Raw genomic sequence first — 20,081 nt, forward strand, 5'->3', positions numbered from 1 at the left:
GACATGGCCACCATCATTCCTTTAGCCTAGAATATTTTTAATATACTTATGTTCCTACCCAATCCCAGTTCCACTAGTAAAATTGTCTCCTTACCCATAATTCCTCAGCTTATCATCTCCGACATTCATTAAGTGAAGGTTTGGTTTCAATGATCTGAATGATCAGAGCTCTCTGATTTCAAGTTCATTTTTGCTCCTGCCTGAAGTTTTTAGCATTTATTGAGTAGGACAAGTCAATTGTGCTTTTCTTCTGAAAATATTCTTTGACACCAAACACTTCTCATGGCTTTTTTCATCTCTGTATTTCTCAGAGTATAGATTAGGGGATTGAACATAGGAGCAATGATGGTGTAAAATAGTGCAAATATTTTGTCCTCAGGGAAAGTGGTAGGAGGTCGAAGGTAGGCAAAGATTGAAGGTCCAAAAAATAAGATGACCACAGTGATATGAGACCCACAGGTAGAGAGAGCTTTGCGTCTTCCCTCAGCTGAGAGATTTCTTAAACTCAGTAATATAACAACATAAGACCCAAACAAGAGAACAAAGGTTACTAAAGCGACCATTCCTGAATTGGCAACCACAAGGACACCACTGATGTATGTATCAGTGCAGGCAACTTTCAGCAGAGGGAAGATATCACAATAGTAGTGATTTATTTCATTGGGGCCACAGAAGGGCAACCCAATTATCAGAGAAAACTGAGAAAAAGAATGGAGAGCCCCACCAGCCCATGCAGCCAAGACTAGGAGATGGCACCTTGTCCTGTTCATGATAAGCAGGTAGTGGAGAGGTTTGCAGATGGCAGCGTAGCGATCAAAGGCCATGACTGTAAGAATGAGGATTTCAATCATTCCCAGGAAGTGCAAGGCAAAGACCTGTAACATGCAGTTATCATAAGAGATGGTTTTTCTAGCCAGTAGCAGGTCACCAATCAGTTTGGGTGTCACACAGGAGGTGTAGCAAATGTCCATAAAGGATAAGTGGCTGAGGAAATAGTACATCGGTTGGTAAAAAAGGTCACTGCTTCGAACAGAGACAAGAATTAGGAGATTTCCCACCAAGACGGAAATATAACAAAATGAGAAGAAAACAAAGCAAAATTTTTGTATGTTTTGGTTATAAGAAAGTCCCAAAAGGATGAATTCTGAGATGTTTCTCTGACTTTCCATAAATTGTGGGTTATGCACAAATAACTGAGCATCTGAAAAAGAAAAAAATATTTGGATGAAAACATTGACAATATAAACACAATCATTTAAAACCTAAAACAAAATATGAACCTAATGAAACAAATCACAATGGCTAATTTATAAATCAATATTATTACTTTTTTCCCTTTAGGAATCATTACTGATTTGTGAGACTGGAAAGCACTGATTCAAACAAATCTCAGTAAATTCTCTAAAAATATCTATTATTATCACTTTCCTTGAATTTGTAGGAAGGAAAGTCCTATCCTTTTGCAAAGTGGGTGAAAATATAAATACCACTGAAAACTATCTTGATTCACAGAGAAATACATGTCTACTTCATAAGAAAGTGATCTAGGATTTTAAATATGGATCTAATTCCCTGACCCCTGTTCATACTTAGAAGTAAACAAGAGCATTTTGGATTGTCTGCTAAAGCATCCTACATATCTATGCCTTAGAAGTCTGGTCTTTCAGGTGTATGCCTGCAAGTCATTTGCTCTCCAAAAGCCACATACACACTGAGAAGAGATCATAAGAACTTTTTGATTTTGAACTTTACAGACATTGTTTTCCCAGAAGCAGTTCTTAAAAGATCCTCAGCAGGGGCGCCTGGGTGGCTCAGTGGGTTAAAGACTCTGCCTTCTGCTCAGGTCATAATCTCAGGGTTCTCTGCTCAACGGGGAGCTTGCTTCCTCCTCTCTCTCTGCCTACCTCTCTGCCTACTTGTGATCTCTGTCTGTCCAATAAATAAATAAAATCTAAAAAAAAAAAAAAAAAGATCCCCAGCAAAGAACACTAATCAATTGTCCAAGCCTCCTGCCCTAACCTCCTGGGAATTTTCAGGCTTTAAATTTATTTTCCACTTTTGCATTAGCCAAGCTCTGGGTACTGTGTCTCTAGAGGTCACTATTGTTATTCAGATCCAAAGTAGTTAAAGAACTTCTGCCTGTTCTGCTTAATTTCTTCCTCTGAAATGCAGGAGGGAAAATATGTAAACTATGAGAGCATTTTTTTGTTTTAGAGAAATCTCTATTTCTACAGTGGACAAGGTAAAAGAAAATCAGAGAGAGAAATATCCAGAGTCCCAACAAGAGTCATTAATAAAAGAAACATGAGATGAATAACAGTGAAAAGTCAATGACCTGTCACACCACTTTTCTCCTGGACCAATACCCACACCCAATAGTAATTAACTCTCACTCTGCAATAAAGGGTTGGATTGATAAGAAGAAAAAAAATAGCAAAATAAATGAAAAATTAAAATAAATCCCCACTCTTATTTGTAGGTTGGAAAAGGACTCACAGGATTTGTTGAAAAATATTGGAGAAGATAACCAACCAGATAGGTACAACTCTTATTCTCATTACTACCAGGCACTTTGCTTTGTGTGGTTACAGTGCTGCAAGGTACACAGACTCAGAATCACGTGCACTGAAATTCAGGTGGCCTCCCTTCTTGGAAGGCAGCCATGCTCACCGCTATTTGACCAACGCAGGTGGCCTCCTTTCTTGAACAGAAAATCCATGTATGTGTGTACTCATATGACTTCAGAAAATCAGTGTTTTATAGCATCCCATCTAGAACAACTCACATAGTAAACGAATCATAATATTTTTAAGCATTTTTAAATTCCTATATGTTAATCACTGTATTAAGTATTTCAAGTGGATTATTTGATTTATTTATTAAAAAATACTTTCATGGGAATTATTGCCCTTATTCCTTAAAGGGGAAAAACAAAAAAAAGGAATCTTCTAGAGATTAAACAGCGCTCAAGATAACAGAGCTGGTTTCCAAAATAATAACCACACATCTGGTCTTCATAACTTTTGTAGAACTAAAAGAGACAGCAACATTACATAAAGGTTGACAGTAGAGAAATGGAAGGATATTATTGTGATGTTTTTATACTAGGCATGAAGTGGTATCACAAGAATGGTCAATTGATTCAAGGGCAGAAGAAGAAAAAAGAAAAGAACAAATAGAATTAACAGAAATTTATTACAAGATGATAGACTTACACTCCAACTTATCAATAATCACATTACATGGAAATGGTGTAAGCAGTAAAATTAAAAGGTCAAATAGGATATACAAACAAAACAAAGCAAAACAAAAACAAACAAATAAGCCACGCAACCCAACTATACTTTGGAAACAGAAAATTATATATTTTAGGTATGAAGATACAAATAATAGATTAGAGGTAAAGGGATGGAAAAGATAAATAATACTAATGCCAATGAAAGAGGGAAAGGCTTTTCAATTATCAGAGAAAATTTAAGAGCAAAAAATATTACAAAAGATAAAAAAATTCATGTCATATGATAAATGTGGCCAACTAATCAAGGAGACATAACTACCTAAATCTTTATTGTCCTAATAACAGGGCTATCAATTCATAAAACAACTTATAGAATCTGAAGGAAAAAGAGACAAATTCACAATATGGTTGAACATTTCAGAACACATCTTTTAATAATTAATGGAAGAAGTAAAAGATCAGCAAAGATATTAGTTGACTTGAGCAAAACCATCAACTGGCTGCACATGATTGTCTCTATAAAATACTCTATCTGATTCTAGCAGAATACATATTCTTGACAAGTTAGCTCAGCTCATTGACGAGGTTACATAATTTTTCTGGTCCATCAAGTAAGTCTCAATAATAAAAGGACTCTAACCTTTCTAAGTATGTTCTTTGACCACAGTAGAATCAAATGAAAAATATTAGAAGGAAATCTAGAAGATTTCCAAATATCTGGAAATTATATAAGGCACTTACTTCTTTTTTTTTTTTTTTTAAGATTTATTTATTTGACAGAGATCACAAGTAAACAGAGAGGCAGGCAGAGAGAGAGAGGGAAGCAGGCTCCCCATTGAGCAGAGAGCCCGATGTGGTGTTCAGTCCCAGGACCCTGAGATCATGACCCAAGCTGAAGGCAGAAGCTTTAACCCACTGAGTCACCCAAGTGCCCAATAAGGCACTTACTTCTAAGTAACCTCCTGGATCAAGAACTAATCAAAAGGAAAATTAGAAAGCAGCTTTATATGAATGAAAATTAAAACAAAATATATCAGACTTTGTGGGATGCTACTAATGCAGAACTTGGAGGTAAATTTATTGCACTAAATATCTAGACTGGAAAAGAATAAAGCTTTCAGATTAATGTCCTCAGCCTCCAGCTTAAAATTAGAAAAAGAAGTGTGAGTTAAGCCAGAGTGAAAAGAATGAAGTAGTGAAGATCAAAATGAAAATCTATGAAAAACAAAAGAGAAAAACAATTAGGAAAATTGAAAGCAAAAACACCTATTGAGAAATTCAATAATGTTGATAAACCTCTGGCCAGACTGATTGAGAGCAAAGGGAAGAAGACAAAAATTACCAATATCAAGAATGAGAGAAGTGACATCACTACAAATTTTGCAAATAATGAAATATGAACCAGAGAACAGTATAAGCATTTTATGTGTAAAAATTCAACAATTTGGGGCGCCTGGGTGGCTCAGTTGTTTACGTGGCTGCCTTCAGCTCAGGTCTTGATCCCAGGGTCCTGGGATCAAGCCCTGCATCAAGCTTCCTGCTCAGCAGAGAGCCTGTTTCTCCCTCTCCCTCTGCCTGCCTCTCTGCCTTCTTGTTCTCTGTCTCTCTCTCTCTGGAGTAAATAAATAAAATCTTTAAAAAAAAAAAAAAAGAAAACTTTAACATCTTAGATGAAAATCTTTAAGATGGGCAAAAGATTTTGAAAAGACATTTTCCCAAAAGACACTGCACTCTTTACACCATGTCAAGTAAGTGCATGAAAATCTGCTCAATATCATTAGTTATTTATGGAATGCAAATTAAATCTGCAATGAAAAGCCAGTTCACACCTTGTAGGATGGCTAAAAATAAGAAAATTTGGTATAGGAAGAGTGGAAGAGAAGTGGGAACACTCATAAACTTCCTGTGGGGATATTTGAAATGACAGTTTGGTGGTTTCTTCACATGTGAAACATACAGCTGCATATGACCAACCATTCCACACCTAAGGATTTACCTGACAGAAGAGAAGCCTACGGTTCACACAGAAACTTGTTGCATGAATGTCTACAAGCAGGTTTGTTTGTAGTAGCCCAAACTGGAAACCATCCAAATTCCCAAGAGCAGAACTGTGGAATTTGCAGGGTAGAATCCATTCAGCAATGAACAGGGAATGCACAACTGATGTGTGCAACAATATGGGTTAATATCCAAATAACCATATGAAAAGAAGCTAGTGAACATAGGCTATATACTGCATGATAAATTTATGTAAAAATCTAGAGAACACAAACTAATCTATAAAGACCCAAAGCAAATCACCAGGTATCAGGGAAAACTTTTCAGAGGGCTGGATACTCTCCCAGTCTTAATTATGGTGATGGAGTCACAGGCTTATACTTACGTCACAACTTAATCAGATTGTACATTTTAAATATGTGCAGTTTTTTGTAGAGCAATTATAGTTCAATGAGAGTTTTAGAAGTAAGCTAGGACTGAAGAAGAACACCTAAAGAATGAACTTGGAAGAGAAGAGCCTTCCCCAAAGTTGGGAATGGAAAAGGTGAGGTTGTAGGTGTGGCCAGGACAGTCACACTGACCCAGCAAGTGGGAAGTGCATGGGAAGGCAAGACAGTGCAAACAGATAGGAGGCTACGCATAGGCTGGATGGAGAGAACCAGCTAAAAGGAGGGCTATGTGAGGCTATGAGCATGCAGTAGTTCCTTACAGAAGCGGCTAGGAAACAACCTTTCTGGGATGTAGGCTGACAGATACTGAATGGAGAGTGCTCAGATATACTGGAGACTTGTGAACTGGGAGGGTCAAGACCCAGAGGACCAATGTTTGCTTTTGGAGGAGGCTCAAGTGCTAAGCATTTGCCTGCTCTACCCTTTTCATTTTATCAGTTTCAATTTTCATGCCCTAAAATCATTTGTAAAAGCACATTACTGTATTTTCATGCATTATGATAATCTTTGCTTTTCTACTGTGTTGATTTTGTTTTACTCATGTATTTGGACGAAGCTCTATGACTTCTTTTCCTCCCTCCTCCCCCTCCTTCTTCTTCTACCATTGCACTCTTCCTCCTGTCCCTCCACCTCCTCTTCCTCTCTTTTCTCCTCCTCATCCTTCCTCTACTACTTTTCATAATTTGTCGATTTTCTCCCTCTTTTCTTGCTTTTTAATTGGATTGGCCTCCTTTAATTCCTTCAATGCTTTTTTACCCATCTGTTTATCTACCTTCCTCCCCACCTTCCCAAGTGTCTATGCCTTTCTTATTACTTTACACTGATGGCCACAACTGCCTGAAGCTTACAGCAGTTACCGTCCTGCTGAACCATACACGGTACTTAAAACCCTTTTATTCGGATCATTTTCTTCCAACCACAACCCACACGGTGTGTGTACAGGATCTTTGTTCTGTCTTCTATGCTTTATCTCACATGTTAGATAAGATTGCCTATTTTTTAAAATTTTTTATAAACATATATTTTTATCCCCAGGGGTACAGGTCTGTGTATCGCCAGGTTTACACACTTCACAGCACTCACCATAGCACATACCCTCCCCAATGTCCATAAACCCACCCCCCCAACCCCCCTCCCCCCATCAACCTGCAGTTTGTTTTGTGAGATTAAGAGGCACTTATGGTTTGTCTCCCTCCCAATCCCATCTTGGTTCATTTACTCTTCTCCTACCTCCTTAACCCCCCATGTTGCATCTCCTATTTTAATATAATTTTTAAGCTTGCAGATAAGCCTAGGACTTCTCTCATTCTCCATTCTTTCTGGCATCTATTTTCCTTCTCAGACTTTCTCCCTTTTTAATGAAAACATTCTCCACGACTTCTTTTAGTGAGCCTAGGTTTGTGGTCAGATCTTGGTTATTTTTCATTGTTGTTGCATTGTACTGAAAAATCCTCATTTAACTCTTCTTGAAAAATTCAGAAGTCAAGGGTAACATTTTTCTTTTAATGCTTTCATGAGACAATTCCATTTTCTTCTGTTTTCTTATCTTATTATGATCTCAATATGGACTGGAAATAGTGTTTTCTGTGATTCTTCTTAAAAGCAATCTTTTTGTGGGTGCCTGGATGACTCAGTTGGTTAAACATCTACCTTCTGCTCATGTCTTCTTGGTCCCAGGGTCCTGGGATCAAGCCCTGCATCAGGCTCTCCCTGCTCAGCGGATAGTCTGCCTCTCCTCCATCTTCCTCTGCTACCACTCATGCTATCTCTCACTCTCTCTCTCTCTCTCAAATAAATGAATAAAATCTTTAAAAAGGGAACAAATATGTTTCATTCTTGTGATTATTTTGTAAAGATTATCAGTTTTCAAAAATTAACAATAATTATCTTTTAAATTATTTTTTCTGTTACCCAAATCCTGGAGTGTAATAGATACATGTTGTTTTCTCCTACATGATTCATAATGTCTCTTAATATATCTACTTTTTTCTATCATTTCTTCTTTCTAATTCAGTGTTCTGGTAAATCGTTAATATCAAGATTCCATCCACCTTATTTTTCTTAAAATATAGCCACTCCTTTGTATCTATCAAGTTTCTAATTAGAATATCCTATATTCGTTTCTTAAATTATTTCGTCTTTTAATACCTTGGACAACTTTGAGATTCCTGTTGCTATATCGTGTTTTTATTTATTTATTTGACAGACAGAGATCACAAGTAGACAGAGAGGCAGGCAGAGATCGGGGAGCAGGCTCCCCGCTGAGCAGAGAACCAGATATGGTGCTCCATTCCAGGACCCTGAGATCATGGCCTGAGCCAAAGGCAGAGGCTTTAACCCACGGAGCCACCCAGGCACGCTGCTATATCATGTATTTATTTATTTATTTATTTAAGGATTGTATTTATTTATTTGAGAAACAGAGATAGGGAGGGAAAGCACAGGTAGGGGCTGGTGGGAGAGAGGGAGAAGCCGGCTCCCCGCTGAGCAGGAAGACTGATGCAGGGCTCCACCCCAGGACCTGAGATTATGACCTGAGCTGAAGGTAGATGCTTAACCATCTTAGCAACCCAGGCACCCCTATAACATACTTTTAAAATTATTTCTTACTTTTATATAATAAACATACTCATATTCTTTTTGTATCTGAGAACTACACTCAAGGGTGCTATTGTATGACATATTCTGTTATAGCTGTTTTCTACATAACTTCCTCTTTTCTCAGTAATTTTTGCTGTGTGATCATATGCTTTGCACAGAAATTAAATATTTCTCTCTCATTCTTCAGGTCTACCCAAATCTGTTTATTCTGATTACAGCAAAGATAGAAGCCCCTGGAAGATGTTATTTTCTACACTGTGTACTTCTATGCATGTGTGTGGATGTGTGGCAATTCAACGTACATACAGCATCTCTTCTTCATCTAACACCACTGCCTTTATTCAAAGCCTACCAAAATGTTTTGTTATTTGTTTTTTGTTTTTTTTTTTTCCTTTTTGGGAGCTAAATAAAGAATTTTTCTTGTTTTGCTTATTAGGACAAACAATTTCATATAATCCAGTGAACATCCTATGTATTAAAATTTCCCAATTGTGATCACCAAAGTCTTCATCTTGCTAACACAATCCAATGCTCTGTTCTGGGAAGTTTTTCTTACCTGTGCTATAGGGACTATCTTCTTAAGAGTTCTCTTCTTTCTAAGAAATGTGTATCTATGACAGACTGGTTTGTTTGCATTAATAAACATCTTACATACCATGGATCCTAGACGTGCCAGAAGTTTCACATATTTCTAAACCATTTAGTGCACTCACCCTAGCATTTTTCTATTAATAATACTTTTTTTTATTTTATATATTTTATGTCAGTAATGTATTAAGAAAGAATACTAACACAGGTATATAACCACTATCCTAAAATTAAGTCTTAATTACAATATAAAACATGCTAAAGCAACAATAGAATATCTATATTAACCAAAAGAAATGCTCAAAGCAGTGCTGCTCATACTGGCCAAACAGGAAATGACCCAAGTGTCTAGCAACAAGAGGATGGATAAATTAGCCGTTACATACTCACACAATGAAATACTATGAAAACACTCAGAAAATCACAAAACATGAGGAATAAATTTCAGAAGCATAATGAAGAGACACTAAGAGTATGATCTATATCATTATTTTTCCACGAAGTACAAAAGTATATCAACCTAATTGATGTAGAGATGAAGAGAGTGAGGGGAGGCTAGTGACTACGAAGAGAAACAAGGAGGCCTCCAGGTACCGGTAATTTCTAACTCTTCATCTGGTTGCTGATTACAGGATTTTATTGTTCCTTTTGTGGTAATGCATGAACTGCATATAAATGTTACATGCAACTTTCTGTGTTCATGGTTGAGTAAACAGTTGACAATTGAAGGTATTATTTTCTTGAGGTCTTTAGTATTTTAAGGTAAAAAAAAATGCATGCTCTGTTTTATCTTTTTTACTTTTCCCAATACAGTGGCCAATAGGTGATATAATCTTTTGTACATAAGATATCATCTGATTGTTTTATAACACATAAGCACAATTCTTTTTTTAAAAAAATATTTATTTTAGAGAAGAGAGAGAGAGAACAAGAACACAGTGGGGAGGGGCAGTGAGAGAGGAAGAGAAAGAATCTCAGCCAGAGTCCCACTGGGTGCAGAGTCCCACGGGGCTCGAGCTCAGGATCCTGAGATCATGACCTGAGCTGAAATCAAGAGTCAGATGCTCAACCTAGTGAGCTGCTCAGGTGCCCCTATAAGCCTAATTCTTAATACCTATCTTAGGTGGAGAGGCATGTGAATAAGAATTACACTCCGTTTGTTGATAAGGTGTCAGAGTGAAGCATAAAACAACAGAGATGATGCTTCCTGCTTGCCCTCTTATCCCTCCAAGCAGCGGGGCCGGATGATTAGAATGGATCTTACTCAGTCTTAGGTTTCAAGGAACCACAGCATGAAAATCAGAAAAGCTTTTGCAAACCTACTTTCCTTCCGACAGTACATGACGACACCACACTTTCCTCAACGCGTTCTTCATCTCCATGTTTCTCAGCGTGTAGATCAGAGGGTTGAACATGGGGGCAATGATGGTGTAGAAAAGAGCAAACACTTTGTCTTCTGGGAAAGTTGTGGCGGGCCGAATGTAAATGAATAATGCAGGTGCAAAGAACAGAACCACGACTGTGACGTGGGAAGTGCAGGTGGAAAGAGCTTTGGAGCGGCTCTCTGCAGGGTAAGCCCTAAGGGTGTATAATATCAGAAAATAGGACACCATCAAAATCACAAAAGTCACCAGAGCAATCAGTCCTGAATTAAGAACGACCAAGAGACCAATTCTGTATGTGTCTGTGCAGGCCAGCTTCAGTAAAGGATACACGTCGCAGAAGTAGTGATCTATCTCATTGGGGCCACAGAAGGGTAGGAAGATGGTGAGGAGGAACTGACTGGCAGAGTGGATTAAGGCCCCCGTACAGCAGGCTGTGATGATTGCGTGACACCTCTCTCTGCTCATGATGACGGTGTAGTGCAGGGGCTTACAGATGGCCACGTAGCGGTCATAGGCCATCCCTGTGAGGATGAAGATTTCCACACCTCCAAATAAATGTGTGGTAAAGAGTTGTGTCATGCAGTTACTGTAGGAAATGGTCTTCCTTTCTGCCAGTAAGTCAGTCATTAGTTTGGGTGTCACAGTGGATGTGTAGCAAAGGTCGGAGAGTGAGAGGTAATTAAGGAAAAAATACATGGGTTGCTCAATTAGCTGACTGCACATGATAGAAATCATGATGAGCAAGTTTCCCCCACAAATAGCAATGTAACAAAATAAAAATAATACAAAACAAAACATTTCAATATTCTTGTTTTTGGAAAGTCCCATGAGAATAAATACCGTGACATTATTGCTTTGATCCATGGTCCACTGTAGATAGAATACAATAATCACCTGAAATACAGAATTCATGAAGCCATATTTAGAAGGGTTCTTGAGTAGAGTGATGATCATATCCTATTCAAGGAATTCACTAGGTTGACTATACCTCATCCAAGTGTCTCAGAGAATAAAAACCAATTATTCAATTAACATAATTCCAAAGAAGACTGTCGGAGAACACATATAACGGATTTCCATTAAATCTATGAGCAATTGTGACCAATGTCTGCCTTAGTGAACACAAAGGCCTTTGATCAATCCCCAGTTGAGTCTTAAATGTTACTTAAAACACAACACTGATTGCCTAACAATGTGACCCACCCAATACTTTTATAATTTCGGATCAATTCTGACCAGATATCTTCATTACACCTGTATTTTCATGATTCAGGGTCACGGTTCAGCCCTAACCTTATACCTGACTTCTTAATCAATTCTGATTTAAACTTCCTCTTCAACTCTATTACTGAGTTAACATGGTCACCCATACAATGAATAATCACACTGTAGTAGAGATGGAATTTTAAAATAAAAATATTCATTTTCATAGTGGAATTTTAAGAACTTGAATTTGTTAAGGATAAATTATTGAGAAATAACTTCATACAATTCTCCAAATCAGATTACAGTGATATTAGCCAGTAAGTTAAAGAGACTTTTTTTTCTTTGTTTTTGACAGACAGAAATCACAAGTAGGCAGAGAGGCAAGCAGAGAGAGAGGGGGAAGCAGGCTCCCTGCTGAGCAGAGAGCCCAGTGCAGGGCTCAATCCCAGGACCCTGGGATCATGACACAAGCCGAAGGCAGAGGCTTTAACCCACTGAGCCACCCAGGTTCCCCTAAAAAGGCTATTTCAATTTGAATAAAATATAATGCTGAATATACTACTGGCTTGAATTATTCATTAAACATATCTGAAATATGTTCTTTATCCTCACTCATGCATAAAGGCTTTTTGCATAATTTTAAGTCCCTAAGTAAAGAAAGTTCTTAGGCAAAGCCATTTCATCAATCTGTATGCATTCATTCAGAGTTTGCTAAAAATATTACTTGAATCTCTAGTTGTTCTAGTGCACAAGGCTGTAGCTATGCTTAATGTCCTGCCTGGCAATCCTAGGTTCAACCTCCTGACAGTCATAGAGTTATCACCACTAACTACTATGTATTTTAGTGTCTGTAAAAAATCATGTGTAGGGCATCTGAGTGGCTCAGTAGGTTAAGCATCTGCTTTCAGCTCAGGTTATGACCTCAGGGTCCTTGGATCTAGCCTCACATGGAGCTCCTTGCTCAGTGGGGAGCCTGCTTCTCCCTCTCCTTCTGCTCCTCCCCCTGCTCATGCTTTCCCTCTCTCTCTCAACTAAATAAATAATCTTTAAAAAATAAATAAAAAATAAAAATATTTTAAAAAATCATGTGTATTATCTGATGATTCATTATAGTTTTGAGGAATCCCGTAACATGTCTTAATTGAGCCAGTAACTTCAGATATGACCTTTGCACATCAATTAATTTCTTTTAAGAAGTTCTTATTCCTTTGAAACCCAGAAAAATATATCATGTCTATACAATTCAGACGAAGACTCAACTTTGATCATAGGTGAGAAAGACCTTTAAAAACAAAACAAAACTGTACACACATGACACTATAATTGTATTAAAATTAATATGCACAAGGAAAAATGAAATTACTTTAGGTTTATAGAGGTTAAGGAACTTATGCATAGTAGCATGATTAGTGTATATAGCCAACTAGAATTTATAACCTGAAGTTCTGACTCCAGTGCCTATGTTTCTAAACACTTTACTATACAGCCTCTCAAAAGGAAAATACTGAAATAACAATATAAATTTAACATGGTCTCTGGCTGTCCCAACTCTGAAATTTGCACACATTTCTGAATCTTCCAGATGAAACCAGAATCACTCCTGAGTGGATCGTGGCCCCAATTTTAGTCACTCAAGTTTAAAGGGAAAATGTGTAAAAGGAAACACAGAATTGTAAGATTGACTCAAGTCTCTGTAAGACACCACAAACCAAATCAGTTCAGGGTTCTGAAATAAATAGGCCAGCTCTAGAAAGAAAACAAACATACAGCTTATGTGCTCCTCTAGGAACCAATGTATTTCCTATTCTCACAAGCATGAGTAGTGATACAGCAACTTCAGCTGCTGGCCAAGCAAGAAAAACAGGTAGGAGAAAACCATCTTGGTGCATGCCCTAATACTGCCAGACCTTACACATTTGGGACCTGGTATATTCTTGGCATATAAATGTCCTATCTGTAGAATGAGGGCACTAGCTTCAGTAATCCCATTATGATGTCTTCTGCAGAATTAAAATTACCTTATCCCTGGTCAATGTTTTACTGACCATCTTCCTAAAGTTGTAATAATTTGTTCTTTTTTTTATGTGCAGGCGTCTAAAAAAACAGGCAAAATTAGCACATGACTTTGATCTTATTTCTCTAGTATATGAGATCCTTCCCTCAATAGACAACCAAGATCTCTGAATTTAGTCCTCTCTGAAACCAAGAAGTCTTATGCTATAGAATTCACAGTAAAATCTACTTTAAAATGAGCTGCTAATTAATATGTTTTCCCAACATAGTAGTTAAGAATATTTTTTTCTTTCAAAAGCTATCATTACAGGGGCTCCTGGGTGGCTCAGTGGGTTAAAGCCTCTGCCTTTGGCTCAGGTCATGATCTCAGGGTCCTGGGATCAAGCCCCGCAATGGGCCTCTCTGCTCAGCAGGGAGCCTTCTTCCCTCTCTCTCTCAGCTGCCTCTCTGCCTACTTGTGATCTGTCAAATAAATAAATAAAATCTTAAGAAAAAAAAAAGCTATCATTACAGATTTGTGAAAATAATGGTAAAAAAAATTACTCACATTTTTTCCTCTGCACTTACTTTGAATGTGTTCTTCTTTTATTGTTTTTTATGACTTATCTTCATTGAAATCACAGGCATTCTTTAAATATTTGAATTTTTTTCTTTAGGTTTCTGACTTGAAATTTGTCTTAACTCAGTGAGGGCTACTGTGAGTTCCACGTTCTAATTTCCTCCAATGTATACATAAAAATAATACCATAGTCATGCATTTTTTGTAACTACTTTCACCTGTCATACCTTCAGTTCAAATAAATGATAGGAGATCACCTGCAGAAAAAAAGTTTGAAGTTAAGAAGAGGACTTCGTTTTCCAAAATTAGTCAAATAATAATTTATATGCTTTGTATTTGTACCACCACATCATTCTTGAGGGTTTCAAGGCTCAAATGCTAAGTAAAATTTTAGGTAATGTTTATATCCTAAAAGTACACTTGTTTCCTCCCAAGGTGTTGCTTTTTTAGTTTGAGTTAATTGTTTTCTGTCCCCAAGTAATCAGTTCACCAGTTAGTATCCTCTTAGATCCAAGTTACCTGGGCAGCTTTACAGCTGGATGACTAATGCCCTACACAAGAGGTCACGGCAGCATGTTGTTAGAATCCCACTCATTAAAAGGTCCTTAGTGACTGAGACCTGCTGTTTATGCCCATTTGAGTTTCTTTTTCCCTTTGTTATAATCTGGGGATTGAACCTTAGTTCTGGTCCTTATGTTAAGAAATGATATCCATCATTCCCACATAGAGGTTTTTTTGTTTTTGTTTTTTTTATTCTCTGGGGAAAAAAGATATATATATATATATGTGTGTGTGTGTGTGTGTGTGTGTATTTTTTAATGTATTTCATTTAAGATATGTTTTCTAATTCTCATTTAAAGTAAAAATTTAAAGGTGTATTTCTATTAAGGTAAAGTTCCATCTAAGGTAAATTAATTTCCATTAAGGTAAATCTTAAGGAAATTTACAGACATAATGGACTTCCTTTCATGTCTTTTTAGGTTTGCAAAATGCTCATTGAAATACTTTGTCAACAGTGGAGTTGAATGTTCCATAATTTTACTCTGGTCTTACATCATTTTCAATAATCTTTCCTCTTCTTACACTTCTATTCAAAACGCATACTTGATTCTGCTTTGCCTTGAGCTCCACCAGCGACAGCAGATATTTAGTGAGCATGTGCTCTTCGTCAGACCTGAACCACTGATGGGGTAGCTATTTCTCTATACAACAAGTCTGTGCGATAGATAGTATCACCAGCCTCATTTCACAGATGAACAAACCGGGGCACTGAAAAGTGACAACGTAAACAAGTGATTCCCATGAAACAGAGGTGACACGTGTGGGGAGAAAGAGCATGAGCTTCTGGAAGGATAAAGATGCGATTTTTTTTTTTTTGTCTTGAGTAAAAGTTAATGGATATATAATCATTCATTATTTTGTACATGAATACTCATTTTGTGCCTTATTCAATGCTTAAAAAAGCATAAAAATAGCTCAAGCTCATAGGCTTTGAGAATCAGCACAAGCTTTTGATTTTTTTTTTTTTTTAAGATTTTATTTATTTATTTGACAGAGAGAGATGACAAGCAGGCAGAGAGGCAGGCAGAGAGAGAGGAGGAAGCAGGCTCCCTGCTGAGCAGAGAGCCCGATGCGGGGCTCGATGCGGGGCTCGATCCCAGGACTCTGAGATCATGACCTGAGCCGAAGGCAGCGGCTTAACCCACTGAGCCACCCAGGCGCCCCACAAGCTTTTGATTTGCTTCTAAAACAGAAATTACAAAAAGGATTGTGGGAGATCACCTTACAATCAATCTGTTTCTTATAATCCAACTAAGCCGTTGTTTTTCTCCTCCAAACTTCTGCTCTTGCTATTAGTAGTTTCCCTTAATCTTAATTTAGTAGGTGTTTTTACGTCTCTTTCAGATCAGACTTTTCTCCATGGAACCCCCACGATTCCTCTTCTCTTTTCTTGACTAACTTTGACTTCACTGTCCCTCCCCTTCCAGCTCTACTTCTTTACTCACAAGCTCATATACTTCATGGATTCTCTTCCCCTTAGAAAAGGTTAAATGTATGTCTTCCAGTATCAAAGTATATCTTCCCGAGTTCCTTACAGTGCTTTCATATCTAGGATGCATTTTGAGCTATTTTGTGTAAACTGTGTCATGGGTCTAAGTTCATTTTCTGCATGTGGACAGCCAGTTGTTCCAGCGCTGTTTGCTAAAAACATCTTTTCTCCACCAAAGTACCTTTTCCTTTTTGTTCCATTGATCTTTGTCTGTATGCTTTTTTACCAATACTCCACTGTCCAGTAATAGCATATAATCTTGATTATTCTAACTTTATACTAACTCTACTTTGTGTAATATGAGTCCTACAACATTGCGAGGTTTAAAAAAAAAATATTTTGGCTATTGTAGTTGTTTGCTTTTTCATATGAGTCTGAGAATCATCTTGCTGCTATCCTAAAACAAACAAACAAACAAAAACAACAACAAAAAAACCTTGCTGGGAGTGGGGAAATTGATATTTTCACAGTATTGAATCTTCTAATTATCAAGCTATGTATATTTTACATTTGCTCAGCTCTTCTTTGATTTATTTCATTATTGTTTTATCAATTTCTGAATGTAGATCTTGCACATATTTCATTAAATTTATATGGAAATAGGTTTTATTTTTTTAATTTTATATTTCATTTTTTGATTGCTGGCTATTGATTATGCATGTGGACAGTGTATCCTCTGAACTTGCTAAACTCATTTACTAGTCTCAAGAGGTGTTCATAGATTCTCTGGAATTTTAATATAGGCAGTTGTTAAAAAAAAATATAGGCAGTTGTTTTGCATAGAAATAAGGACAGTTTTATTTGTTCTTCTACTATGTATGGCTTTTGGAGGGTCTTTTACATTAGCTAGGACTTTCAGAACAATGTTGAATAATTAGTGGTGAAAAAAAGACTTTTTTGCTTTGTTCTAGAATACGTTAGTCTCTTACCATTAATTATTGTATTAGCTATTGGTTATTCATAGATATTTTTATTAGGCTAATGAAATTCATTTTGTCCCTAGATTTATGAGGATTTTGATCATAAAAAGATGTTGAATTCTGTCAAAATTTTTTTTTTTACATCTGTTGATATGATCATATACTTCTATTTCTTTGGTCTATTAATATGGTGAATTACCCTGATTGTTTTTCAACTGTTGAACAAAGCTTGCAGATGAACACCACGTCGTTGTGATGTATTAGTTTTTATTGTTGTCTCTGATTCATTTTGCTAAAATTTTTTATGTCTGTGTACATGGGAAATAATGGTCTTTCATTTTAAATCCTCACAGTATTTTTTAAATAAATAGATAGTTATCAAAATATATTATTTGTTATGTTCGTATTTTCTAATGAAAAAATTTAATGCTGAGTGCTGTTTTTATATTAGCCTGTTACCTCACAGTGAGGCACAGTGAAAATTGCAGAGATGAGCACGATAGGCAGGTAGATCTGGGTTCAAAGCCCAGCTCTGCAAGAAACTGTAGGTTTTCTTAAGGAAGTCACTCTACTTCTTCAGACCTCAGCTTTCAACTCTGTAACATGGAGATAATTATATCTACCTTTTAAAGTTACCATTAGGATGTAGCAAGAAAATAAGACTCTCAGGCATCACACAGCATGAACCACTAGAGCGAGCTGCCAATCACTATTAGGCTACCCATAACAGGCACTAACCAATATTATTGTCTTTACAAAAGAAATGACACTTCATTAAGCATTCTATCACAGCAAACTTTGCTCTTTCTTTTATTATTCAATGGTGAGAGGTAGCATTACCTTACAGTTAAGAGTTCTGGCAAACTAGTGATGAGATTTGAGTTTGAAACTTTTCTGTATTGCATGCCAGTGAGTAGATGTGGACTGAATTTCTAACCTCCCAAGTTCAGTCTCCTTACCTTTAAAATAGAGATAAGAAATTCATGAAAATTGTGTAATAAAACACTTCATATATATAAGAAATTATTTTTATCACATCAGATTTTTTTTAAACTGAATTTCTTTAGATGTATATCAGCTGAATCTCCATCAGTTTACACAAAAGCAATGTCATGGCAAAAATACCGGCAGACATCTGCCTTCTTCTGCCTGAACCTGACCTTTCCAGCCAAACAAGTGAAGTCTGCTTGTGGTTTGAATAATTGTAACTGTAACAAGAATAAGCATTCATTGTAGGTTATGTGTGTTTTCTAAGTCATGCCGAGAATCTAAAAAGGACATCTGGCTTCAACACAGTGCACGGACATGTCTGAGACACTGGCTCTCCACAGTGGACAAGGTCTGCAGCTAGCCCTCGTAGTGAAGCTGTAAAATTCTGGTCCATCCCCAGTGAGAATCCCAACATAACAGAAATGCCGAAGCAAGCATAATTTAGAAACCCTCCTTTACATCAAATCAGTATTGGGTCTGGATTAGCATCCAACTCAAACACATTTTGATGAGCCACGTAAACTGGTTTATAGGAAAGATGAATCGGACAGAAAAATTTGATAGAATCAATACTCTTGAAAGGAAGGGGCTTTACTTGGTTACTCCCTTGAAAGACAAGCTTACTTGAGGGTAACTCAGTATCATTCCTGCATTCAGGCATGAAAATGGGAGTGAGAATGGTGGGAACATAAAAGAGGCTTGATGAGTTTGCACAAATGGGAGGCCACAGTGTAGAGGCAGCCATTTCCAGGGAGAAAAAGAGTCATCAGGAACCTGGCGTTCTCCTCATGCCTCCAGGTGGTAAACCAGATACACATTTAATTTCATCAGTCCTGCGTCCTCACCCCCGCCCTGACACTGTGCAGGACATTTCCGGATTCTGAAATGGAATGTGTAAATGTGTAGTAAATAGCTCAGAAAAAAATAAAAATGAATTTCTCATCAAAGGTCAAGAAGAATGAAGTCTTTTGCCTTCTCTGTCCTTTGCCAGTTTTTCTTCTTCTTTTCCCACTTACTGACTCTCTCCTTATCTGTACCCGAGTTCCAGCTCTAGAGAGAGGCCAAGTCCAGAAATGGATTCTAGAAGTCAGATCCGGAGCATACCTGTTACCCACTTGTCTCCCAGCTGCTTCATTCCCTCCCAGCCCCATCCCGTCAGACACATGCTCTAACCATCCGACTGTCTGGACTGTGGGACTTGAGGCTGTGGGCAGCCTCCTACTGCCTTCCTAAAACCAGTCATAGTCACAGGATTGCCTCATACTCAGCACCAGAGACTGCACAAAGGTTTTCCTTCATTATTCCCAATGCTTGAAAAGACCCCGGGAGGAAATGATTATTTTGTTACTATTGTTATTAACCCCAATGTTATGTAAACTTCTATTTGGTCATGTTGAATTTTCAGCTTCCCCCAACCCCCCCAGCACTGTTCCTTAGACTCCAACCAAACTGACTTCTCATTGTTTTCCCATTCAAGCCTTGTATTTCTTCCCCTTTGATTCTCATTTGTGGTTTCCCTCCAGTAGGCATGCTCTTCTATTTAACCTCTATCCCTTTTGAAAACTGATCTCAAACACAGCTCCTGCATGAGGACTTCTCATACCTCTCGGCCAAAAATAACATTTTCTCTTAATTATAGGAGATATTCTTATACGACCTTTAGAGACTTCCATTTGATTTTGTGCATCTCTGTCTCTCCTCTGCTAGACTGGCCATTTTTCAGGAGACTGAATGTCATGACACCGATGTCTGTGTTTGGAATTAGACACATAACACATATTTGCTCGAGGAATGTCATGTGGAGAAATGTCAACCATGAGGAGATGAACTAATCTCTGTTTGCCGTGTCTTAGACATCTGTTTCTCTCATTGATTAGCTTTTTTTTTTTTTAAAGATTTTATTTATTTATTTGACAGAGAGAAATCACAAGTAGATGGAGAGGCAGGCAGAGAGAGAGAGGGAAGCAGGCTCCCCGCTGAGCAGAGAGCCCGATGCGGGACTCGATCCCAGGACCCCGAGATCATGACCCGAGCCAAAGGCAGCGGCTTAACCCACTGAGCCACCCAGGCGTCCCTGATTAGCT

At 37.6% G+C, this 20,081-nt stretch overlaps 2 protein-coding genes across 2 annotated transcripts; both read right to left on the reverse strand.

Annotated features, from left to right (window-relative positions):
- Nucleotides 1-233: 233 nt before the first annotated feature.
- On the reverse strand, nucleotides 234-1,169 carry LOC132010248 (olfactory receptor 4P4-like). Its single transcript, XM_059388170.1, has one exon. It carries the CDS (start codon nucleotides 1,167-1,169, stop codon nucleotides 234-236), a length of 936 nt encoding a protein of 311 aa, XP_059244153.1.
- Nucleotides 1,170-10,193: 9,024 nt separating this feature from the next.
- LOC132009647 (olfactory receptor 4P4-like) lies at nucleotides 10,194-11,123 on the reverse strand. The gene has a single exon (XM_059387705.1). It carries the CDS (start codon nucleotides 11,121-11,123, stop codon nucleotides 10,194-10,196), a length of 930 nt encoding a protein of 309 aa, XP_059243688.1.
- Nucleotides 11,124-20,081: the final 8,958 nt, after the last annotated feature.

This window comes from Mustela nigripes, chromosome 1 (assembly GCF_022355385.1).
Source record: "Mustela nigripes isolate SB6536 chromosome 1, MUSNIG.SB6536, whole genome shotgun sequence".
Classification (NCBI taxonomy): domain Eukaryota; kingdom Metazoa; phylum Chordata; class Mammalia; order Carnivora; family Mustelidae; genus Mustela; species Mustela nigripes.